Source organism: Tetrao urogallus (genome assembly GCF_951394365.1).
Source record: "Tetrao urogallus genome assembly, chromosome: 24".
Classification (NCBI taxonomy): domain Eukaryota; kingdom Metazoa; phylum Chordata; class Aves; order Galliformes; family Phasianidae; genus Tetrao; species Tetrao urogallus.
The window spans coordinates 3,606,004-3,632,046 of record NC_136837.1 but is presented as its reverse complement, the minus strand read 5'-3'; the positions used below and the strand labels follow the sequence as shown (position 1 = coordinate 3,632,046).

Sequence of the window (26,043 nt, the reverse complement as noted above, 5' to 3'; positions counted from 1 at the left end):
CACTGACTCTTTTAGGGGAGATTTATGTTGGGAATGGAGCTGAGACCCAGTGCAATGACATGGTCCCAGGGAGTTGTGCTCTGTGCAGCTTGTGTCTCTGGACCCGCCTGGGCGATGGATGGATGGATGGATGGATGGATGGATGGATGGATGGATGGATGGATGGATGGATGGATGGATGGATGGATGGATGGATGGATGGATGGCCCACACACCATGGCTGACTGTAAGGTGATACCACAGCTTGAGGGCCCTCAGCTGAGCTGGTGCCTGTAAATACAGCTCACTTACAGGATTAATCATCAGCAGGTGTGTTCCCATCTTGTTGGTGACACCTGCGTGTGATCCAGTTACAGACCTCGCAGATGGAGACAGGAGATACACGTGGAGGTGGCTTGGATGAGAAGACTGCTCCTAAGGCTGGTGATTCCAGTGCTGTTGGGGGCTTGTAGGTTAGCTGTCCTGAGCTGAAGGGAGCATGGGGATGGTGGCCAGTATATTAGGAACAAAACTGTGCCTTTCCTGGATGGTTTCACTGTGACTGGCCTGGCGATGCTCTAAGGACAGCAGAAGGAACCATCTCAGGATCAGAGAGCAGGGAAGGGATAGAAACTTTCTGCTCAGGATATGGGAGCCTCTGAAGGAATAATGTTGGAGTTGCCCAGGAAATGCAAGTCTTTCATAGCAGAAGAACAGCTACTAATTTAGTCATAAGTCATAGGCTTGAAAAGGTTTTCTTCCTTAAGTGCAGATAGATACCGTACCAACAAAATGTTTTGACTGAAATTAAAGCTTTAGTGCTCAAGTCCTTCTCCACCTTTGAATGCTGTAATTTCCAGCAGGGAATGGGCAGCACTGAGTAAAGCCCTCTCTGAGTGCATCCTGAGCTGCAGCCATCGCTGCAAACAGATCCCAAGCCTGCAGGGCTCGAGGGCTGAATGTGAATCTTTCTGTGGTTTAGAGCTGAAAAGCTACACTGGGTACGTCTGCTTTCCCCCCCTGCAGTTCAGGGTTTGCCTGTGCTGATGTGGGGTCTCTGGATTGGGGCTGGAGGGGAATGGAAGGGCTGATATCTTCTTCCCAGGCTCCTCAGTCATCCCAAGTGCCCAGGACCTATGAGAGGTAACATGAGATGCAAACACCAATTCTCCAATTCATTTAGCCACTAAAGTGGTTTCCTGGTGTAGAAGCAGTCAGGGGTTTTTAACCCCTGGGCATCAGCACGCGGCCGATCATCGTGCTTTGCTTCATTAACCTTTTTCTTCTGTGCAAAGAGAGAACCCTTCTTGTGGTGTCGGGGCGTGCATGTTTGTGCCAAGTTGCATCATGTCACTGGCTGCTGCCATGCGGCAGAGCAGGACAGCTTAACCTGAGTGACACAGCATGGGGGGCAGCTACCACGGCACGTCCTGGGATGGCTGTATTTATTCCTCAAGGGATGCTGTGGGCTCGGGGAAATCCCTTAGCATGGTCAAGTCTGAGCTGATGGGGGCCTGAGGGTCCCTTATCCACCTGTGTGACCAAACACAGGCTTGAGCACATGATGCAGACCCCCCAGATCCCTGTGCTTCTGGATACTGGGCAGACTTATGTGAGCCAGAAGGGAATAGGCAGATTTTCCCAAGTGCTTGCTATTTATAGCTATTGCTGGGTGATTAGCAGTTGGCTAATCACTCGGGGACAGATGCTGTCATCCCTTGGATGGGTGGCCAAGGGACACAGCGGGGTAGATGTTAATGGTGTGTCCCCTGTTGCTCTGCCATGCGTCTCCTGAGCAGCGTGGGATGGAGAGCCCTGGAAAGGAGCTTTGCTGTGCGTGGGGGGGATCAGAGCTCAGTGGTCTCAGGTCTCTCCCGGGGACATGGTTAGTGGGCATGGTGGTGATGGGTTGACAGTTGGACTTGATCTCAGGGGTCTTTTCCAACCTCGGTGCAGGTTCTTTCCTGAAGCTTGCAGGGAGGTTGGCATTGCCACTGGTTGGGTTTGCACATGGTGCTGCTCCACTGGGACATAACACCCCAGCCTGGCTCCCACAGGCACCAACACAAGGTTTGGTGCTCAGAGCCTCTGCCTTTTTGTCTCAGCTGCCCCATCTTCCCTACCCATCCCCACAGGCTGGCAGCCCAAGGCTCAGCCCATGCAACAGCGATGCCCTGGAGCACCTTTGCTTTCTACTAAGGGCAGCTCCTCAGAGCTCTCTATTCCTGCTAGTGACAGGATCAGCTGCGGCCCCACACCACGCTCGTGGTGCTGGCAAAGGCCACATCATCATCATCTGCAAACAGCTTCGCACCTTCACGTTTTTTCTCCACTCTCGATGACCGCTTTGTAAAGGTTAAACGCTATTTTCTGATTAAATTCAGTGCTCTGGTGTTACAGGCTTATTTCCCACCCACACCATATCTCATGCATGACCTTGGGGTAACACTTAACCTCCCTGGACTCGAGTCACTCTCTGTAATAGAACTACAGTATTTTCTTACATTACCAAAAGGACAGGATGATAAATTAATTAACACTTATGTAGCGCTGAGATACGGGTCGTGATAGATAAAGAACATCTCCCTGGAGTCATCCGTGCTTTCAGCAGCCCTACATGAGAATGAATTACCTTCTGAATTCTCTATGCAATGCCATGTTTGCTTCCACAGCATCCTGAGGGTACCTGGCAGGTTGCAGGGTGGATTTTGCCACCTGGGACAAAGGCTCTAAACAATGGGAGATGGGGGTTTTACAGCCTGGAAGGCAGCAATCTGGAAACCCACCCAATATATGGTAGGGGGAACGAAGCAGGAGCAGATCCTGGGAAAACGGGTTCTTCAGTCGCTGCTGGGGAATCACATGCATGTATTCCCCCTAAATCAATGTTTTTCATTATCTGAAATGAAAAGTGCTTTCATTTATGGAAACGTTGCTCTGTGCTATTCAATCAGTTTTAATTAAGCGACTGAGATGCGTTAAATTGTGCTGGAGGAATCTTCTTGGGAACACTAGCTGCTCGAGTTTTACTGCTCCTCTTACAACCATAAATAGGGATAAATGCCTAATTGCTACTGAGAGTGTTCTGCTGGACCTAATGAGCTGATCACAAACAATCCTTCATTGTGGAATAATTTAATTGGATTTGACTCCAGCCAGAGATCCCTGTGCCTCACAGTGCTGGGCTGGGGGTCAGCAGGGAAGGAATTGGTTTCCATTGCTGCTCAGAAAGGTCCCATCTCATTATCTCTAGCCCTTCCATGCGGTTGTTTGTACCCAGGGGAAATTCCCCAGCTCTGCCTTTCTCCAGAGGAGAGCAAAGCACAGCAGTGCAGTGAGGCTGGGACTCCTGGAGTGGGGAAGGCTGTGGGGATGTGGCTTGGGAATGCCTCCCACAGCCAGGGCTTGGCCAGAGCAGGGTCAGGCTGCCATCACAGAGCCCTCGAGTGAATCTGTTCTGTGATGGGATCATCGCCCTCACATCTTCACTGAGAATTTTGAGTGGTTTATGAATGAAGTGCTTGGTTATGCTGTGTGTTTTAATTATGGATGTATGAGCGTTGTCTTTCCATCAGCGGAAACTTGAGAGCGTGAAGCTCTCTGCAGAACACACAGGGAAATGAGCAGCGATGGCGCCTGGGCAGGTTTGGTTTCAGCAGCACCCAACTTCCCAGCACAGCTAGTGGGAATGCAGGCAAATTGCAGCCACCTGGTGGGGAATTGCCCCTGCTGATGGGGGACAGCAGAGCTCCACAGAGCCACGCTGATCTCTGCTGGGCTGCAATAGCACCCGACACCCCAGTTCTCTGCACCTCCTCTTGAATCCGTGCAACCCTTGGGCAGTTGCTTAACTGCTGCGCTGTTATTCCAGATTTGGCTCGTTTTGCTATGGAAAGCACGACTCCTCTCTAAGCCTTTAGCTCCCATCCTGGTCCAGCTGCTTCCACCAGCTGTGTTCTCAGCCCTGGAATGAATTGCCCCATCAGTTTATCCACCATCTCCAGGCGCGTGTCAATTTTTTTGCCTTCTTGCTTTGAACCCTTTCCCTCTGCCTGCAAAGAGGAACAGCCTTCAGTTTCACAGGCCCTGCCCTGGGGTTCATTATCCTTTTCCTCAGTGAAAGATGCTCACACAACATCTGAAGGAGGTCTGGAGCAAGATCAGGGATGCATTTCCCAACCCAGACTAACAGCTTGAGATTAGGACATCAGGGAAATGCAAAGCAGCAAGTTGAAGAGCCCTTCTGAACCATGAAGGAGTATTGGGGTAAAAAGCATCTGAGTCCATCCTGCTGCTGCCTTGCCTGTAGCTAGTGGAAGGCAAAGCTGGGACCTGGATTTGCCCATCCTCTTCTACAGCAGCATCGCTGCATGAGAGCTGTGTTCCAACTCGGGTATCTCCCATTGTCAGACACTCTCAGGAACATCCCCAGACACCCATTGCTATGGGCCCCATCCCTCTGTGCTGGGACAGTTCCCCTACTGCCCACATTCCCAACAGTGCAGGCTCTGTTCTGCAGCTCCCAACCCCAGCAGCCCACCTACACACATGGGCACGGTGACAAATTTTGTGCTGCTGCACCCACAGCTGCCCTGGAACGAGCCTGGCTGTTGCTCCCCTAAAGGCAGGGATGATCTTTGGGTGTGCTTTGTTGTGAGTTTTGTTATTTGTTCGTGTTTCTTTGGATTAGCAGTGCTGACAATGCTCTGCGTGGATGCAAGGTCACACGTGCCATACAGGCTGTCCTCCCTGAGCCATTCTCACGTGGGCCCCGCTTTGCTCCCACTCTGCTCTTCCCTCTTCCTTTGGTCTAGATCAGCTGAGTCCCCATGGCTCCCATCCCATCGATGCAGCACTGCTGCAAATCTCCCTTCTGATTCACACAGCCCTTGTTTTTCCAGTCCAAGCACACGTGGCGATGGCTGGGATGTATCCATCAGTTGGATGCACAGCTGCCTGCTTTGTATGCTCTATATAATCAGTGTTTGGACTCAGTTATAGATTCCTATAATGGCTTTAGGTTGGAAGGGACTTTAAGTCCTGTTTGCGTTTCCATTTAATGCCCACATGTATGTAGACATCTCCCAAGCCTCTGCCAGGATCCTTCTCCTTCATGTCACAGACACTGCTTTCACTGTGGCTGACCTCAAAGCAGCACGTAGAGGTATTCAAGTGCCTGTTGCCTTACACAGCAGAAGGAAGGAAGGAAGTTTTAAAGCATTTTGTGCTGTTTCTTTATGTGAAACACCAGTATGTGAGCATAGGAAGGATGCTACAAATCTCAGCCTTGCTAAATATCCGGTTGCAGTATTGGCTTGATTTAGTTGGTAAGTCAAACTATTGCTTAGTAACAGAGAGGCATAAAACCAGCTTATCCATTACTCACTTTAAGCTGAAACTGGAGAAATGAAGCGCTCTAAATAATGAAGACCACAGATCACAGTGATATCTTCCCTTAGACAGAAAGCTAAAGAAGTAATTTGAAAGGCTTCGTTCAGCACGACCTGCTCCCTAAGGGCTGTGGAAATCCTGGACATGACTTTAATTACTGACCCGGTCCTATAATTATTTTGTCCTTCAACTGTTTTTATTGCAGTGACTGGATTGGAAAATCCTTTGAATGAGCAAAAAAAAAAAAAAGAGATCAAAGTAGAACTCCCCTCTGAGCCCCTTTGCAACCCATAATTTGGTGTAACGGGGATGCAGAGGGCTGGTGACTTTGCTTGGGCTTCAGCCCAGGGATGGGGATTTGTTCTGGGCTCTGATTTGGACCATCCTTGAGATTCAGATGTGTGCAGAGGGCCTGGAATGATTCACGGTAAATCTTTAGGGCTGAACATCTTGCTGTTCACACTTCAGAAATCTCGGGCTGCATATTTGGTCTGGGAAGGATGCACAGGGTCCTCCTTACCCATCCCTTCTTATTGAATAACCGTGATGTCTTCCAGACATCTCTGTGATTCCAGGGTGTGTTGCAGGAGCAGCATCTCCTTTAGGGAGAGCAAAACCCTGCAAGGATGATAAAACACTGCCCATTCTCCATAGGGGCAATGGGAAAAACGTTCTCAGGAGCTGCCTTGCACTGGCTGTGCCCCTGCCTGGGGTGCAGGAGAGCTGTGCAGGCCATGTGTCAGGGCTGTCGGCTGGCTGACAGCTGTCAGCTTGGCTCCCTGCAGTACCTATCACCGGCTTCTGTCTGTTGTTCTGAGCCCCCTTCCTCCCACATCAGCCTCATTGGGGCTCAGCAGCAGCAGCCCAAGCTGGACTGATTTATATTTCATGACCCAGGTTCTCCTTGCTTGCCAAATGGCCTCTGTGCTGCTCTCCTGTCGGTGCCGTCCCTGCACAGTGAAGGGCTGCACGGAGATGGGAAGGAGCAGCGCTGGGGATTTTCCACTGTTTGCTGCCCTGGCGTTGTTTCTGCTCTCAGCTGAGAGCTGTCTGGATGTCTGCTGCCCGGCTGTTATAGCTCTATTACAGACAGAGCTGTAACTCAGCTGTGATGCCACCTCTGCGGTGCAGCAGCCTTTCTACGGGGAATTTTATAGTACAGATAAGATAATTCATCCTCCTTTCTACTCTCTTTTAATCTGCAGTTTGTCTGTGGGCTTATTAACAGCAAAATCAAATGGATGTCTATGAAAACTCCAAGCGATGCGCTGCCAGTCCCTGCAGGCTCCTGGATGTGTGCAGGGGTGAAGGCATCATCCCATTGCCTGACCCCACACAGCTTTGAAGCCCCGTTGCCTCCTGGAAAATAGAGGCAAAGCAGCTCACAAAGAGATGCTGCATTTGTGCTCTGCTCTCGTCGGTCCAAAAATATTCCCATAGTGTGTAGAGGCAGTGCTCTTTTGGGAAGGGGAATGGCCATCAGCAGTGCTGGAGCACCTTTTGGGCTCTCGTTGGCTCCGCAGTTCTTCCTTCAGTGGAATTCAACTCTTTGTTTTCGGTCCAGAATGAAAGCTGGGTTTTACTGTTTGTTTGGTCTTGTGCATGAAATTCAGCTATGAGTTTCCTGACTCCTGGGCAACATCATCTGATGCCCATTTCGTCTAGTTTAGAGGTTTGCAGTCCTGCCCACGGTGGGGTGGTTGGTAGGAAGTGGTCTTTGAGGTCCCTTCCAACCCAATCATGCTATGATTCCATGGTTCTGCGTTTCTATGGTTCTGTGAAACAGCAAACCATCCTTCTGATTTTCTCCTGCGGGGCCTATGTGGTTCAGCATTCACTTCTCAGGGCAACTTTCCTGCATTCCTTGGGGAGAACTCAACAGAACTCTGGGGTTTGAGCACAGGTAACCACAAAGACTGAACAAAAAATGTTTGGAAGGGCAGCGACCATGGGCTGAGTACTGGAAACGTGCCTGGAAAATAATTCTGGCACCATTAACACCCTTTGTCCCTCTGTACAAATATTTTCAGATTGCAAACTCTCTGTCCCAGGAAGAGAAATGCAGGACATAGCAGTGCTGACCTCTGGCTTTTTGTGTTTTGCAGCTGAGGACCCAACAGCCATCAGCTCTCCTGGGGGGAGCAGGTGAGGTCATAGCATTATCCTGACATCCAAAATGGTCCTGCACAGCCACCAGCTCATCTGTGCAGGGATTGCATTTGCTCTGTGCCTCCAACACCTCATCAACGCCATCGAAGTCCCTCTGGATTGTAAGTTCTGATTTACTCCCTCTAAATCTGGGCACGGTGGGGGTGGGCTGATGGTTGGGTTGTATGATCTCAGTGGTCTTTTCCAAGGCCTGTGATTCTATGGTTTCCTGCTTGAAGGGCTGCGGAGGCAGAGTGAAGAGATACGCACACCAGGCATCTTTCCTGCTCCAACCAAACATTTAGGATATTTTCCTTTTTAAGTCACTTTTTAAGTCATTTCATCCAGAAATCCACCTGAATTGCTGACTCGAAAGCTGAGCAAAGGACTTGCAGCCACCCATCAAAAAGAGGCAGAACACCAAGCTGGTAGAGAAGCCCACCCCCAGCAAACCTTTAGCCCACAGACTTAAAGTGGAGCATCCCACAGTTTTTGTCTCTGTTGGGACTTTTGGTTAAACATGAGACACGAGTTATGTTTTATTGTGTTTTATTCAGAGAGTTTGAGGATATGGGGTGAGGAGGAAGGGGACAAGGGGTGTTGTTTCTACTAAACAGCATCTTCAGGCTGGTGTCTGGGAAATGTATGGCTCGTTTGGGTGCGCTTGGGATGAAGGTTTGTACTGAGAGCAAGCTGCTAAGTCATGGCTCAGAGGCTCTGTTCCAGCTACTCGTCTGGATACCAGTTTCATAATTTCTCTGTGTCCCAGCTTCCTCCTGTAGAGGCTGTTAATAATAATCAGCCTGTAGCTGCAGGGAATCTATTCTGACAGTGCAATGTACAGAAATCCTCCTGCGAGCGGTGCATTAGTGGAGAAAGCACTGCTTTGTGCTGCTGTCTGTAGTCAGGCTGAAGCACCAGGGTTCTTTGGAAACAACGTGAAGAGAGAGAGTGGGAAATCTCTGGTTTGCTGAGGGGAAAGTAAATACTTGTGCGACTGAAAGCTTGAGGTGGGGGTCCCATGCAATCTCTTACCTGTGAGAGACTTGAGTGTGAGTTCCTGCTCTACTCCGTTCCGAATGATTGTGGATGAACATAATTTTGTTCCCTAGGGTCAGCCCTTGGCACCCTTGTTCCCAACTTGGGAATTTGACAAGATGAACACAGCTTGGATGTGCAGGCAGTCAGTACATAGATGGGAGCCATTGGGCATGACTGACTAGGTCTGCAAACAGCAGTCTTCTGCTCTTTCTTGTGCTTTTCTGTCAAAAAAGAGTGATTTTGATGCTTACACGTAATATGAGCTTAGAAAAGTAAGGGAAATGCTGACAGCTGGTGGAGAACTGCTGAAGGCAGCCTGTCTTTGCAACTCACCTCTTCTTCAGTCACCTCCCTGCTGCACAGCATGGACTCACAGCAGAGCATCATCACCTCCAGCACTGGAGATGCTGGAGGATCTAAATATCTATCTATATATGGGATAGATACCTATATATCTACATATGGGATATAGATATTGGTACACTAGAGTTCATTTCATGCCCTCTTTGGACCCCCAACCCTCCCAGAGGCTGCACATTGTTAGCAGCTAACAGCGACTTGGACTCAGTGGTCCTTATGGGTCTCTTCCAACTCAGGATATTCTATCATTCCATCATTCTCTGAGTGCTCACCAGCGTCTCCTGCTATATAACTGTAAGTAGGTGGATTAGAACATGCTGGAATTGTTAAATCAGTCGTATGTAGGATTTGCAGGCTCTACAATAACAGTGTTTTGCTTTCATGTTTGTGTGCATAATGTGTGTTTATCGGGGTTAGCCCCTCTATTAACCCTTCTTTCTTCTTTTTCATTATGCTTGCACTTTGGAAATAACAGCAAGTATTCAGAGTGAATGTAAGTGCTGCCTTCTATGTGAACATGGTGGTGTCCTCTGCATGTCCAAAATGGCAGGAGGGGTTGGGTCTGGTGCCAGCTGTGCTTTGGTCCAAGGTATACGTGGTGCACAGGGCTGGTGACAGATAGCATGCGCTCCATGCTTGCTTGTGGTTTTGGAGGTCTTTGGACCACAGATTGGGGAAGGTGTCAGAATCCTGGTGAGATCTGCTGCAGGAGAGCAGAGAGAGGCTTCTCCCTCTCACACAGCTCATCTCACTGCTGCCATTTGCTTTGCAGTGCCTCAGCCCCCCACCATCACCAAGCAGTCTGTGAAGGACTACATCGTTGACCCCCGAGACAACATCTTCATTGAATGTGAAGCCAAAGGGAATCCTGTACCCACGTAAGTGCCCCGGAATTGCTCCTGTACTGGAGCTCTGTGGTTTGTTAGCCCTGGTTCTGAAGGTGCTGGGATTTCTGGGCACAGCAGATCTCAGTTGGCCACACTGTCCCCAAAACCAGCGCCATAGATGCCAGTTGCCACTTGCATAACCCAACTAAGGCTCTTTCCAGGGAAATACACCCCACAGTCACCTCACAAATCTCTCTGCCACGCTGACAGCTTTTCCTGGACAAGGAATGGGAAGTTCTTCAACGTGGCAAAGGACCCCAAGGTGTCCATGAGGAGGCGGTCGGGGACGTTGGTCATCGATTTCCATGGAGGTGGGAGGCCAGACGACTACGAGGGCGAGTACCAGTGCTTCGCCAGGAACGATTTTGGCACTGCACTGTCCAGCAAAATCCACCTCCAGGTGTCCAGTGAGTAAGCACAGTTGTGTGGGGCGAGCAGCAGAAATCAGACTCAGGAAGTTCCACGGTTCTATGGATGCTTTGTAGTAGAAGCACAGATAGAATCCAGTGGTCAGACATCCCAGCCTGCTTCGTGGTCTTTTAAGGTCACTTCCAACCCTGTGATTTTGTCATCCATTGCCTGTGTCAAGATCATGGAATCATTAAGGCTGGAAAGGATTTCTAGGATCACCGAGTCCAACCCCAAGCCATCCCTGCTGTGCCCACTACCCATGACCCTCAGTGCCACATCTCCACAGTTATTGACCCCCTCCAGGGATGGTGAATCCACCACCTCCTTGGGCAGCCTGCGCCAGTGCCTGACCACTCTTCCTGAGAAGAATTTTTTCCTGATATCCAACCTGAACCTTCCCTGGTGCAACTCGAGGCCATTACTTTTAATCCCATTGCTGTTACCTGGGAAAAGAGGCCTACCCCACCTCGCTACAAACTCCTTACAGGGAACTGTAGAGAGAGATGAGGTCTCCCCTGAGCCTCCTCTTCTCCAGACTGAACCATCCCAGTTCTCTCAGCTGCTCCCCATAAGACTTGCACACACAGAAATAAGGCTTCCCTCTCTGCATTGAGGCCATTCCATCGAAACCAGGCCAGGTCCGGTGGGAAGGGAGGAGATCTTCAGAGTGAATACCTACCTTCCTCATGCAGTGCTATGATTCTCATGGCAGGATCTCCCCTGTGGCCCAAGGAGAAGGTGGATGTCATTGAGGTTGATGAAGGTTCTCCACTCAGCCTGCAGTGCAACCCACCTCCTGGTCTGCCTCCTCCTGTCATCTTCTGGATGAGCAGCTGTGAGTTGGGGAAGCCCTTTCCATCATGAACCCTCACTCCCTTCAAGCACCTGCAGTGTTAGTTTGTAATAATTACGTTTGGAGTCATCGTTGCCAGTTCACAGCTTGGTGGTACCCACGCATGGTTTAAGTTGGGAGTTGCTTTTTGCCTTCACGTGTTCAGGAGGTCCTGTTAACTGAATGCCTCTTCCCTTGCAGCCATGGAGCCCATCCACCAGGACAAGCGTGTCTCCCAGGGCCAGAATGGTGACCTGTACTTCTCCAATGTCATGCTGCAGGATGCCCAGACTGACTACAGCTGCAATGCACGATTCCACTTCACCCACACCATCCAGCAGAAAAATCCCTACACCCTCAAGGTGAAAACCAGTAAGTGTCATGGTTGTCAGCCAGGATGGAGCTCTGCCAACCTCTTGGGTAGGGTTCTCCTTTCAGTCTTTGACAGCTCTGAGTCCTACCAAAGAAAAGAGTGTCTTCCCTCGTTTTGATCGGGATAGAAGTCCGGTTAAGAACTGATGGGACTCAGACTGACTCCATGGCTTGTTCCCTTGCAGTGCCCCAGGGCTGCAGAGATTGCTCAGTGTGGGTACTGCTGAGTTTCTGAGATGGACACGGATGGTGTATTCCCTCCATCCTTAGGGAGAGGTGCAATATCAAGTGATCTTTCCCTAATTTGGATGGCTGGAGATAGCCATGTTTTGCTCCAGGTTTAGGTTTATGGGGACGCCCTGTGGTGCTGCATGGGGGGGGACTGAGTGTTTGTTCATTGCTGACCAACAAGTCTTGGGGTTCACCATGACCAGGAGCTGATGAACAGTTCTGGAAGGTGGGAGCAGGGGGAGCAGAGCCTTAGGGGCCTGGCGACCCTGGCTCCCAATTCCCGGCACCAGGAGCTTCATCTGTTGCTTAATAGGAGGTAACACTATTAAAGCGTTCTGATACCTGGCACTGAGGTGTGATGTGAGCAGCAGGCTGGGCTTGGAGCATTCTGCACTTCTGGTGTAACACCTTCTCCTTGTGCAAAGCACGAGAAGTAGCAAAGCAAATACTACAAATGGGCACTAATGGTGAGGAAGGTGTACATGTAACTCGCTCCGGTTACTTGTTATCTGGTTGAGAAGCTGGCTGAATAAAGCCAAAATTTGCCTCGTACTGAAGGACTGAACCCTGAATGAGCTCAGGCTCAAAGTGGAGAGCAAAAAACCTGTGTTCATTTGGGTCTCAGACGTTTTCAGCCTGGTATATCGGTCCAGCTCCAGAAAAAGAAGTGAAAGAAATCCTGGAAGGATTTCCTGTGGAGCATCTCTGCTGTGTCTTGGGCCCCAGGCTGTGCCCTGGGTGCTCTCTGTTCTGCTCATTACCCAGTGGAGCTCTGTTGGCAATTAGCAGCTGTACTCGCCTAGGTGTCAGCAATTGTCAGTGAGGGAGAGCGGTGTGTTATGAGGAGCTGCTGTTTTTGCATATAACACAATTTGCTTCAATTACCTGGGAATTGAAAGGGGTTTTTACAGCAGATTATGCTCTTAAAGCTTAATTGTTGTTATCATTTTTATTTGTTCGCCCTCTCCATGCCTTTCTGCATCATTACACTGCTGCCTCGGTGCATCCAGCCCATTCTTTGTGCTGGAAAGAAATAGCAGGAGCACGCTTATCTCACAGTTAACTGAGAGAAAACGATATATTTTCTTCCCAAATTGAATTAATTCTTGTCAACATTGCCTTTATACCAAAGGAAAAACACTTAGAGGAAATGTTTATGATCAAGTTAGGTGATATTTATCACGCGTTTGTTTGTCTCTCCATCTCGTAGGAGGAAAGCAATCTTCTCTTCCCCTCCCGCACCACTGTGCTCTGTTGCTGTTTGTCTCCTAAGGCTCCGAGCACCTCTGTTTGCTTCTGTGCTCCCTGGTCCCCATGTAGCCCCATCCCTGTTTTCCACCGCTGCTTTGTGCCGCTCGGTATGCTCACGGTCTTTTGTTTATTGCAGAGAAACCCCATAACGAAACGTCCTTACGAAATCACACTGACATGTACAGTGGTGAGTCAACAGCAGCTTCTGGAGACCTTCACGTTTGTAACCCCCTGTGCCTAACCCGACTGATCCCGTGCTAACCCAGCGTGGGCTGCGTCGGCAGCATCCCCGTGTGCACAGCCCCGATGTGTGCGTGTGGTCCTTTCTGTGCTTCGTCCCCCCCAAACGTCACCAAAAGTGGGCTGGGAACAGCCCAGCAGCCCAAATCCCCTCCGAGTTTTGACATCTTAAAAATGATCGAGGGCTAAGCTAATTAATTGGATACACCGAGCTCAGCTCCGGAGATATTTGGCTTAATAGGATCAGGGCTAAGTGGGAAAGCTGCTGGTTGGCTCCACTGCCTCGTCCTCCTGATTGAGATACAAGAGCCACCATCCCTCTTTGTCTGCATTCAGAATGAGCACCTATTGTGCTTGCAGCCAAGCATGGGCACTGACCATTAGGAGGAAGAATCCAAATATTTGGTTTTCCCAGCCATTTGTTTCTCTGTGGCACGGTTATACCTGTGCTGAGTGCTTTTCCACTTACCCCAGCGGGGAGGCTGTCCCTGGACGCTATGTGATCAACACATCCCCAAGCCATAGAATCCTTAAGGTTGGAAAAGACCTCTAAGATCACCAAGCCCAACCATCAACCCATCCCCAACACTAGCCATATCCCATCAGCTCTTGTTCTGGCACATGAGCTCACAGCTCCTGTGAGGAGCTGGGAGGTGATGGGGTGGGTCTGCATGGGGGAATGGAGCACGCTGCTGGGAGCATCCCCAGGAACCAGTGGGCTTCCCTCTCTGCCCGTCTGCCATTTCTTCCCTCCTGTGCCACGTCAATGTGTGTTCAGGTGGTGCTTAGCAGCTATTGGCCTCTTGGTTTTCGTCTCAGCTTGAAGCACGTGCTTTGCCTGGGAGCAAGGCCCAAGTTCTTGCTGCCTCCAAAAGGTTGAGATTAGCCAGATCTTACATTGCAGTGTCCTTTTTTTTTTTTTTTGCAAAACATGGGGATTTCTCCCTTACTCCTCACATACTTCTGCAATGGGACAACGTTCCCTGCTGAGCTGGGGTTTGGGTGAGAGGTTCCTCTGGAAGGTCTGAGCGTGAAGCATAACTGGAGGAAGTGGGGACAGCAAATGGGCTGGGCATGGTCTGCAACACTCACAGAAATGGCTGTGAAACAAGCAAAATTAACATCAATGTGAATTCCATAAATGGAACGACACCTCAATGAGAGGCACGTGGGAGGAGATGCCTTCCTGGTGGGCACACGGCGGTGGGATCTCCTCTAAACACAACATGCAGCTCCTCCAAGCACAGAGCAGCGTGGATGGTTTGTTGTGGAAGGAATGCCTTTATGTTCTGGTGTCTGCAGTCCTCGTGGGTTGGGAGGGGGTGCCTTCATCTCCTGCTGCGTTGGTGTGTTCAGGGAAAAGGGAGGTGGATGTCAGCCAGGGAGATAAAAGGTCTAAAATGATTAATTGGGAATTTCATTAGCTGAAGTTCATCACCTTCTTATGGAAGTGAAAATCTTTTGTCCTTTTTCATTTGTGCTGTTTTGGCAAATCTGTGGGATGTTGTCAAGCCGGCAAGCGGGGCAGGAGGCGAGAGATGGATGTGTTGGGATGCACATATTTCTATCATTGCCTTTAGCAGAAACAATCTGCGGGTTGATGTACAACCTGATGTGCTGTCAGGTCGGGATGTTGGGGAGGAGATACTGGCAGTTTCTGGAATGGGTCCATTCTGCAGTTGAATGGGTCCAATTCCACAGAGGTGGGATCAGTAGTGGTAACATATTAGAAGCAGAGCACATTCTTGAGCTCTGCTTCCAGTGAATAGCCGTAGAATTTATTCTTCCAGTCAGTTCCACCCATGTGGAGGAGTGAGACGTTGCTGTTTAACAGCTTCCAGCTGTAGTGCCATGAGATCAGAGCTGGAACTTCTGCCCCAGATCATTGCAGGCCTCTTCCCATTAGAAATAGCAAAATATTTACTTAAAGTGCTGTGCTAAGGCAAAGCTTATCAGCTAAGCAGTGTTGTCATTAGGTTTATTAAACAAGTGGATAGCATACTAATTTATCTCCCTTATGTTTTAATGTTCATCATTAATATACGGCTCGTAAAATTTGGCTTGCGCTGCTGCTTATCTCTTCTCGTTGTGCCCCAAGCAAATGGTTTGTGGCAGGAGTGAGGCATATGGCCCATTCACACGGGCTACAGGTTGCTGGCAGATAAAAGCCAATATTCACTCATAAAATGATTGATAAACACAGACCTGAAATCTCAGCACTGATCTGCAAGGCATTACATGGGCGGTGATCCTAACCAGGAAAACCAGCATCTCCGAAGCAGGCGAGCAAACAGCAGCACGCCTGCCCCTGGTAATCCATTAATCAAGTAATTAACTAACCCTCTGACGAGCACCTCCTGCTGCTAACATGTGGGTGTGTGAGAGCAGAGTGGTGCGTGAATGTGGCTGCTCCCCAGTGATGTGGAGTCAGTCTGAAGGGATGAGTTCCTTCCTGTTGATTTATTACTATTATTAATTTTAATTTCTCTTGAGGGGCCTGGTCACGAGCTTTTCCTGATTGAGTTCCAAAAACAGTCTCTGCTCTCTCTCTCCCCTGTATCTTCCCAGCCCTTTTCTTTGTATCAGAGCTCAGAGATTTCCCAAATAGCTCGTTTGGCTAATGAAGCATTTGGGCCAGCAGGAAAGGATCCCAAGAGCCTGCTCCTGCCCCAGGGTGGGCATTCCCCAATTCTCTATTTGCCCAAATAGATTGTGTCAAACCCACCCATCTCACCCCACGTCCTAATCCCATAACCTCCATCTCTGCTACTGCTGCTTTCGAGACCATCTCATCCCACGCTGTCTTCACTGATCCACATCTAGAGTAATGATTCCATTTATTAATGGAAACTATTCCATTAATAATTTTTTTTTTTCTCTCACAAAGAGACCTCCGCTGTGTGTATTTGTAGGGAGCTGTCTTGTCTCTCCCCTGGTTGTTTCCCATTAAACTTTCCTGTCCCATCCCAATGTCTTCAGCTCTGCTCCATCCCCAGACAGCTCCATCCTTCCAGGCCCAGCAGCTCCCAGTAAGAGTGGGAACCTACGTGATGCTGCCAGAGCTCTGGCATCCTCCTTCCCATGGGGGATCTCTGTGGCTCAGCTGTCTCATGTACCCTTCTTGTGCCCATTTGTCACTACTGTCCTTCACTAAGTGTTCTGTCCATCAGTGTTTCCATGTCTCATCTGATTCCAGCCCCATGCTGGAGGTAGGGTGAGCAGGGTTGGCGCTGCCCTGCTCGGGATCTGGGCTCTCCTGGTGCCCCGTCCCCATGGTTCTGCTTCCCCGGCCCATCCTTTTTCTTCTTTCTTCTCCCTGCCTGCCAAGCATCCTCTCTCCACTACGTCTTCTTACCTTAAAAATGACTTTAAGCCCTTCTCTAGTTTTCAGGTATATTCCTGCGTGAGTCCTGTTGCTGAACCCTGAACCCTTCCGATGCTGCAGAGAAGGAGAATTTAAAAGTGCTCTGTTTTTGTTTTTTGTTTTTTTCTTCTTGATTTTCTTTCCTGCTGATCTCAGCCCGAGGGGTTACAGAAACAACACCCAGCTTCATGTACCCATACGGGACCTCCAGCAGCCAGATGGTGCTCCGAGGGGTGGACCTGTTGCTGGAGTGCATTGCATCAGGAGTGTACGTACCATGATGGGAGCGGGCGGTCACCAGCAGCCCCATGAGGTGCTCTCATAGCTTTAATGATGAACTGCTGGTGAAAATACCAGCAATGAATGGAGCACGCCATTCGTTTTCTATTAACTGCTATTAACAATATTCCTGTAACTTACTGAAAGGGTAGGAGCATGAAAGCAGACAGGAGAGCTGAGTTCACAGAATCACAGAATCACCCGGGTTGGAAGGGACCTCAAGGATCATGTAGTTCCAACCCCCCTGCCTAGCAGGGCCCCCAAACATCCACATTTTAGATCAGGTTGCCCAGGACCCCGTCCAACCTGGCCTTGAACTCGTCCAAGGACGGGGCATCCACAACCTCCCTGGGCAGCCCGTTCCAGGGCCTAACCACTCTCCTTGTAAAGAACTTCCCCCTAACATCCAACCGAAATCTTCCCTCCTTCAACTTGGATCCATGAGTTCTGCAGCACTGCTCAGAGCAAGAGGTATCTTCAGATACTTGCTGTCCAAAGATGATGCCCCATCAATTTGTCCTTACAGGGAGTTGCAGATCTCTTGGGTGGCCCTTTAGCACACTATATTAAGTGCAGGTGAGGAGGTTTGTAGTATGTGTACAAGCAGAAGTGTCCTGGGCATGGGGTGGGACTTTGGCAGCACTTCCTGAGCACAAGGTAGGACAAAAATCCCACTCCTCACCATCTGGTGATGTTGAAGTCCTAGTGGAGGGGCTGTGGTAGGTAAAAGAGTGGCCCGGAGGTCTTTCTCCTTGGGTTTAGAAGGTCTTAAGTGCAGGATTTATATTAGGAAAGTTGTCTTGCAAGAGCTTTTATTTCCTTCCCTCTCTTTAGACCAGCACCAGATATCATGTGGTACAAGAAAGGAGGTGAGCTCCCAGTGGGCAAAACCAAGCTGGAAAACTTTAACAAGGCCCTTCGTATCTCCAACGTCTCAGAGGAAGACTCTGGGGAGTATTTCTGCCTGGCATCCAACAAGATGGGCAGCATCCGCCACACGATCTCGGTGAGAGTGAAGGGTACGTCACTTTTACTTCACCATCTCCTTCACTTTCACAGCCAGAAATTGAGAGGGGAGCTTGGGATCCTCTGGAGGCCATCTGCTCCAGTTTGCTCTGTGTGTAACTGTTCCATTTGTGTGTCTTAAAGCTGCCCCGTATTGGCTGGATGAGCCACAGAATCTCATTTTGGCCCCTGGTGAGGATGGCAGGTTGGTGTGTCGAGCCAATGGGAACCCCAAGCCTTCAATCCAGTGGTTGGTGAACGGAGAGCCCATTGAAGGTGAGCCAGGAAGAGTCTGCACCTCCTATATGAAAACATAGCCAAGGGTCTCATGGCTGACCATGGGAGCCAGAGCTGCCACTGGGGCACTGGCTTGGCTGCGTCATGGCCAGTTGAGCCGTGTCTCTGGAGGCCCATAGCATGCCACTGGCTCTTTTTATCTGGGCTAAGATGTGAAGATGAGTAACAAAATGCAGCATCTTGTGAGCTTTAATTTAAAATTTAATGAAAAGTGTCCTTTCTGTCTTCCTTATTTTGAAGGTTCTCCACCCAACCCAAGCAGAGAGGTGGCTGGAGATACCATCGTGTTTCGAGACACGCAGATCGGCAGCAGCGCTGTGTACCAGTGCAATGCTTCCAACGAGCATGGCTACCTCCTTGCCAATGCCTTTGTCAGTGTCCTGGGTAGGTGCCTGTGTGGACAGGTGAGCCCTAATGCACATGGATGAGGAAGGAAACTCTCTCAAAAGAAGTGACCATTAGAATCCAGCAGCGTGTCAGCTCATGGAATGCAGAATGCATTCCACACAGAATGATGGTTAATGCTTCCATTCTTGTGGAAGATAAATGCGCTGTATTCTAATTTCCTTGCAGGTTATCCTTATATCCCCTGTGCTGTTAGTTACTCTGAGAATGATGTACATGGGTAGGTGGCCTCTGCAATGGGGCTTCAGGATAAAAGTTGGTAGCCATATACCAGCCAGCACTGTTGGAGCGCCTCTGTTTCACGGAGTGAGGTTGGAAAGGGGATGGAAAAGCTCCATTAAGTCTTGAAAAGCTCAGTGTAGAGCCGTAGAGTCATAGATTTGTTAAGACTGGAAAAGACCACTAAGAGCATCGAGTCCACTCATTCAATAGCTGTCATCTTTGATGCTCTGCAGATGTGCCACCACGGATACTGGCCCCTCGCAACCAGCTCATCAAAGTCATCCAGTACAACAGGACCCGGCTGGACTGCCCCTTCTTTGGCTCACCCATCCCCACCCTGCGATGGTAAGGAGTGTAGCACATCCCCTGCCCACCCATGGGGCTGGGAAGGCGGTTTCCTGCTCTTTCTTCCCTTACAACAGTACTTTGTATGGCTGTGAGGTTTAAGAACGGCCAGGGGAACACGCTGGATGGAGGGAACTACAAAGCACATGAGAACGGGAGCTTGGAGATGAGCATGGCTCGGAAGGAGGATCAGGGCATCTACACCTGTGTTGCCACCAACATCCTGGGCAAAGCGGAGGCCCAGGTTCGCCTGGAAGTCAAAGGTAGGAATGCAATGAGCTCAAGAGCAAAAGATGCTCTTGGATCAGCTGAATCTCGCAGCTTGAGCTGTGAGCACTGCAAAAAAAAGATGCATGGGGAATAACTGATGGCACTAAAATATATTCAGAATCTCTTTTTTTCCCCCCCATTGAGCAAATTTTTTGCTGAAATAGAGAAGTTGGTATTTTTTCAGCATGAATTAGTGGTTTGTTAAAGTAGTTTGTTTGCAAGCATCTGTATCAGAGGTGGTTAGAGGCGAGCAGCCGTCATGCATGCTTGTCCTACCGAGTGGCACCACTCTTAAGCTCTGATCGAGTTCCAAGCTGACGTGCTGATACTTCCTTTGGGGTGCTTTGCAGACCCCACCAGGATTGTGAGAGGCCCCGAAGATCAAGTGGTGAAGAGGGGCTCCATGCCTCGCCTGCACTGCCGCGTGAAGCACGACCCAACATTGAAGCTGACGGTCACCTGGCTGAAGGACGACGCTCCTCTCTACATTGGGAACAGGTCTGTGATGAACGCTTCCATCTGTCTTCTCACCAGGATCTTTATTCCCCCACTGCAAAGTGTTTCAGGAGACACCAGGGATAATAAGGACAAACACTGAGTTCCCATCTGGGCGACGACGGCTGTTCTTGATACTTGTAATGTTATTAGCTGAGGATAATACTGAGGCTGCCTAGCAGTTAAAATTGACTTACCAGTAAATCAAGACATCGACCTTAGGCTTTATTTACAGATGTTTTAGGACATCTTGATAAAAACAGGCAGGTTAATAACAAGCTCCTCCAAAGTTAATGTTTATCTGTGCCAGTGGTGTAGCTGTAATTTCCTTTCCACATCCCGAATCACTTCTTGTGAAATAATGAGATGTCATCACAGGACATGAGCTGGTCAGATGGCAGCCTGCTTTCCCGAAAGTGTGACTCTTCCAGATGAATACCAGAGCAAATTCACTGGTTCTTTAGAAAATGAGGTTTCCAAGAATAACTGAGCGCATCCCCAATTGATAAAATCTTCAGGCCAGAGATGTACTCCTCTTCTCTTTGGACTCTTTTGTGTATTTTATCAGAGAACAGCTCGTCTTCAATCCTGCTCCTTAATTCTCTTGGGAACAGTGGTGTGATTATTGCTTTCATTCCTTTAAGGATGAAGAAGGAAGACGATGGTCTGACGATATACGGCGTGGCTGAGAAGGATCAGGGTGATTACACCTGCGTGGCCAGCACGGAGCTGGACAAGGACTCAGCTAAAGCCTACCTCACCGTGCTAGGTAAAGCTGTCCTCCCAGTGCACTCAGTGCTTCATCTGCACTGCAGGAGGTTGATTTCACACCGAAAGGTGGATTTGTGGGCACAGGGCTGTCCTCTAAAGCAGAGATGATGCTCAGTTGCTGGCAGAGCAATTATTGGGTTGCTGCAGGACTTGGCAAGGATGTGAAGCCCGATCTCAGCCTCTCTCAATGCTGTTGAAGGAAACTTGCCTTTGACACAAAAAGAAAAGCAGTTATTACATACAGCTAAAAATACCCAAATGTGGCCTGTTGAAGCTCACATTTGCAAGTGAACTTATCTGGATCTCAGGGTGCTGTCAACCAGGGAGTGAATGAACTGCTTGCAATCTCCCCTCCTTTTCAACTTGAAACCCATCCTCCATACCCATTCACTGCCAGATCTACTCTGAAAACCTCCCAAGTCTATCAGTCCCTGCCTTCAACCCCTTCCATTCTTGAGGAGGAACTTTGTTTCTGGCAGTGCCCCAACCCAACGGTGGCATAGACCCACACTGCCATACCAGAGCAGGAGTGCAATACAAATCCCATACCCCTAATAGTATGACTGGGCTTAATTTATTTCCCTTCCTCTTCCCCTAATAGCTAATTAACTTTCTAATAGAAACGTGAAAGAAGGTGTGCAGAGCTGAGGGTCTCTGGGGGAAGGATGTGTTCTCTCTGGTCCCCAGGTGGGATCTGTGACTGTGTGTGACTTCATATTTACCAGGTTCTCCTTTCACCACCCAAGCCTAATGACTCAACTAACACTGTTAACATCCAATGTCTTACCTTGCAGCAATCCCTGCTAACCGTTTGAGAGAGTTACCTAAAGGTAATCATCACTAATTCATTTGGTTTATTTTCTTTTGGGAGTCGATTTGGTTTTTTTTGCCTTGCCAATAACGCCAACAGAAAATCAAGGTGTAGTGATTGAGCACGCTGGGAGATGGTGCTTCCATGTCCAGCTCAAGTTGTCCTCAAGAACCCATCCAGATGGCCACGAGTAGAAATGTGACATCTTGTTTTTTGACATCTAGACTGGTGACAATTCTAGAGTGCCAGAATCACCCTATCCATAGCTGGAAATGAGCCCTGAGAGTAGAGAAAATAAATCATGTTGAATCCCTTGACTTTTATATGAAAATAAGGTGCTGCTGTTACTGTTGGTGCATGAGGTGGCTCAGTGTGTTGTGACAAGACAGCGAAATTGTGCCCGCAGCGCAATAACCAAGTATGTATTTTCATTTAGGTTTGGTGTCCTTCCCATTCTATTTGCAATTACTTTCTGAACGGTTGCATGCAGTGTGCTGTAAGATCATATATCCTGCTAAGCCACCATCGTGCTCCCAGCACCAGATAATGTCAGTGCATCCAGAGGGCAGCTCAGGTTACGAGGCAAGGCACAATTAATACATGAGCACGTTTGTATTTAATAACAAAACACACTGAGAGCAGAGGGATGTGAGACACGCTGCAAAGCACGTCTCCTCCTGTGGGTCCAGGCCGGGAGAAGGGGTGGGATTGGATGCTGCTGGGATGTTTCAGCCTCATTTATCTCATTATTTGGCCATCAGAGCGACCCGACCGGCCACGGGACCTGGAGCTGTCAGACCTGGCTGAGAGGAGCGTGAAGCTGACGTGGATTCCTGGAGATGACAACAACAGTCCCATCACAGGTCAGTGCCGGCCCCACAGCCACGGATCCTTCGGTCTTCTCCTGTGGGGTGTGGGGAAACCTCCTCATGGTGGGCTCTGATTCCTCCATCCTCCCCTCAGACTACATCGTCCAATTTGAGGAGGACCGATTCCAGCCCGGCACGTGGCACAACCACTCCAGGTATCCTGGGAATGTCAACTCGGCCGTCCTGAACCTCTCTCCTTACGTCAACTACCAATTTCGGGTGATTGCAGTGAACGACGTGGGCAGCAGCCTGCCCAGCACGCCTTCAGAACGATACCAGACCAGCGGTGCACGTGAGTAGCGGTCATTGCAGCACCTTGGGGTGGATCCCATTGCTGCCATCGCTTTGGGCTGAGTTTTTCCCCTCATTGGGTACAGGAAGGGGGTGAGCTGGTCCATGCAGGTGTGTGCTGGGGGGTGATTTCATAAATTGCACCTCAAGGCTGTGAGGGAGGTCCTGTGGAGCAGCAGGGCTCGAATGGCATGAGTTACTCAATGGCTCTTCTGGCAGAATCTGTTGAAGGAAGGCTAGTCACACCATACAGAGAAGCTTTCTAAAAGAAATCTTTCATCCTTTCTGACCACAGGAAGCTCTTGGAAAAACAGACTTCCAAGTGTAAAGTGGCCACGAGCAAAAGACATTTTGTTCCAAATTTGCTAATTCATTGCCTGCTGCTAAAGCCAGGCAGGAGCCCAGGCTTATGCCAGAATAAAGTGTGCTGCAGTCCACAACCAAGGCTCAGTCTTTGGAGTGTGCCCGGAGCTTTGTGCATTGGACAATACTTGGGAAAAGTCATATGAGAAGCTCACAGGAAGCTCAGCAGTTTTGCTGCATGTCTCCATTTGACCTTTGTAGATGCAATATCTGCTGGCATCTAGTGTTGGGTTTTGACATTGCTCTTCTTGCTGTGGATGATTCTAAAGGGTCAGAGTTGGCTCCTGGGGTTGCTTCACAATGGGTGTCTTTTAAAGATGTAGGACAAGATTTTGGGAGAGAGAAAGGAAAGAAAAAAAGAAAAAGTGAAGGATCCTAAATATGCGACCTGGTTTTCAAGAGTGCTGGAAAGTCTCGTGTTCCATTAACCTGAATGGGAACTTGAAACTTCTGGAAAATCAGGCTATTAGCTTCTGTTTTGGATCTAATTTTGACCTGCGCTGTAAATGGGTTTTAACCACAGAAAGGGTCATTTTTTCCAGCACTTTATTTATTTTTTCTCCCCATGTGAATTTCAGGACCTGAAATTAACCCAACGGGAGTTCAAGGAGCAGGGACCCAAAAAAACAACATGGAGATAACCTGGACGGTGAGTTCTTCCTTGACTGTTCTCTGCAATCCAATCTTATCATTACAGTCCCTGATACTAAGATAGATCTCAGGGTCTCTAGTGTGTGTGATGTATCACACAAAAAAATTATCACAAAGGATAAAAGGCAGAAGATACGACTATTAATTGTTAGTGCCAACAAGAAGGCTTGTGATTTAGAAATAGACAAAGGAAAGGTGCTGGATCACAGGTGAAGGTTAGTCAGGATGCTTGCAGAGTGTGGTCCCTTCAGCAAAGACATGCAGGGCTCTCAGACAGAGCAGCTCTTGGTTTTCTTGGTCGACCAGTAGGTGTCATCCTGCAATAAGCCAAAGGCTGTTGGTAGGCTGGAAACAGCGTGGGCTGGAAAACGAATAGAATGGAATCATAAGAATTGCTCAGGTTGGAAAGGCCCTTCAAGATCATCAAGTCCAACCAGAACCTAACCGTACTACCCGAACTCCATGCAAGTATGGCTTTTGGTTCTGCCTTGGGTTTGGAATGCCAGGATAAGTGTTTTTTGGGGAAAAAAATGTAGATCTTAGAGGTTTACTGATGGAATATGAAGTATGAATCAGCTGCTGAACAGAACTTTTCGGAGCACCAGAGCAGAGAAATCCAGCCGTCTTTCTCTCTCAACTTTCTTTCTCTGCTTTGCTCCATTCAGCCTCTGAACGCAACGCAGGCATATGGGCCCAACCTGCGTTACATCGTGCGATGGAGGCGGAGGGACCCACGTGGGAGTTGGTACAACGAGACAGTGAAGGCGCCACGGCACGTCGTCTGGAACACACCCATCTACGTCCCCTACGAGATCAAAGTGCAGGCAGAGAATGACTTTGGTAGAGCACCAGAGCCTGAGACCTACATCGGCTATTCAGGGGAAGATTGTGAGTATTTTCTTTGACAGAGCTCGTAAGTGTTTCAGAGCTGGAGTCCATCTAATGTCAGTGGGTTGGCATCTGTTCCCTGGGTCGTATTTATAGCATTGCTCCATTTGGCACAAAAATGCAGTTTCAGGCACTGGGAGAAGGAAGCGGAGTTGTGCTCTGGGCTCTGTCTGCAGATGCCTACGTGACCTGAACCACTTAGCCTCTCCCTTTTGCTCTGTAAAATATTCAGTGTGGAAGACTTAAGATTTCACCAGGATGAGCTCTGGCTGCATTCCAGCATTTCGTTTCTTTCTCCTGCCATCTGCAGAGCACCAAGTTCATCCCCATCGCTGGAGGCGTTCAAGGCCAGGTTGGCTGTGGCTCTGGGCAGCCTGGTCTGGTGGGTGGCAACCCTACCCACAACAAGGGGGTTGAAACAAGATGGCCTTTGGGGTCAACCCAGGCCATCCTGTGATTTCTTTGATTCATCTTGGATGAAGGGTCTTCCGAGTGGCCAAGAAGGCTCTGGGTCACCCTGGGCTGGGTTCTTGTGCCTCTGACACAGCCTCAATTATGCCCAGGCTTGGACTGCTGTTTGCAGCACACCGCTGGCTCAACTTCTGTCCTTTAAAACTCTCCGCTTGCTCATGCAGAAGAGCAGCCAGCTTCTTCAGCTCTCTTTCCCCTTCTTTTTGGACTGCTGGTATCACCTTCTGCCTGTAGCATCCAGGTCTCCCTTCTATGATCCTGTGAGGATAATGCAGCTTGCTGCCAACAACTTCATTGTAAAAGAAATATAAATCATTTCTTCTCAGTGCCTCAAATCAGCAGGGATCCCTGCTGGCTGACTTTGAGACCACCAAGAGGTAGAAGCACTGCAAAAAAATACTCATCTTAAAAAGCATACATGCACTGTGGGCCCCTTCCAACTCACGATATTTTATGATCAGATAAAAAATGTGGAGCATGAAGGTAAGTAATGGAATACTACATACATTGGTGCAGCCATAGCGTCTACTTGACCCAAAGGAGGACAGCCAAGGTGTCCAGAACTGGCCTATTGTTGCTCCTCTAAAACTGAATTGAAAGAGGGAGAAACGGCCACAATTTCTCCCCATGAAAAACCTGAGGATGGTCGGGGGACCAGCAGATGGCAGAGCTGGAGCGTGGCTGGGCTGGTTGCCTGATATATGCTCTGCTTTGTCCCCAAACACCCAGATCCCAAGGCTGCACCTACGGATGTTAGGATAAGAGTTCTAAACAGCACTGCCATTGCTCTGACATGGACCCGCGTGCACCTGGACACCATCCAGGGACAGCTTAAGGAGTACAGAGTGAGCCAAAGCAAATCTCTTCTCACTGTCTATTAATATGGCTAACCTTCTCACTAGCTGAGCTGGCCCCGTTGATGGAGCCACCTGCAATGGGGATGACAGAAAACTGCTCTAGCCACCCTGCCCCTGTGCTGTGGTGCATCCCACAGGCTGAGCTCTGCTCTGGATCAGCACCAGGAGTGAAGCCTTTGGCTGCCCTTCCCCACGTCTGGGCAGTGGGTAAATCTGCCTTGGCTCCCTGAGACCTGGGGTGACACA

General features: G+C 49.3%; 1 protein-coding gene across 1 annotated transcript in view; it reads left to right on the top strand.

Annotated features, from left to right (window-relative positions):
* Positions 1–7,546: 7,546 nt before the first annotated feature.
* Positions 7,547–26,043, top strand: part of NFASC (neurofascin) — a gene marked incomplete at both ends in the record, with an annotated part of 43,274 nt that continues 24,777 nt past the window's right edge. The window contains 21 exon segments of the mRNA XM_079546304.1: positions 7,547–7,640; positions 9,395–9,412; positions 9,692–9,797; positions 10,017–10,213; positions 10,930–11,052; positions 11,251–11,421; positions 13,040–13,090; positions 16,664–16,775; positions 17,621–17,805; positions 17,936–18,067; positions 18,329–18,472; positions 18,949–19,060; positions 19,157–19,323; positions 19,681–19,828; positions 20,470–20,594; positions 21,391–21,426; positions 22,169–22,270; positions 22,371–22,568; positions 23,509–23,579; positions 24,247–24,469; positions 25,670–25,785. Of these exon segments, the coding sequence (XP_079402430.1) occupies positions 7,547–7,640; positions 9,395–9,412; positions 9,692–9,797; positions 10,017–10,213; positions 10,930–11,052; positions 11,251–11,421; positions 13,040–13,090; positions 16,664–16,775; positions 17,621–17,805; positions 17,936–18,067; positions 18,329–18,472; positions 18,949–19,060; positions 19,157–19,323; positions 19,681–19,828; positions 20,470–20,594; positions 21,391–21,426; positions 22,169–22,270; positions 22,371–22,568; positions 23,509–23,579; positions 24,247–24,469; positions 25,670–25,785 (2,631 nt within the window).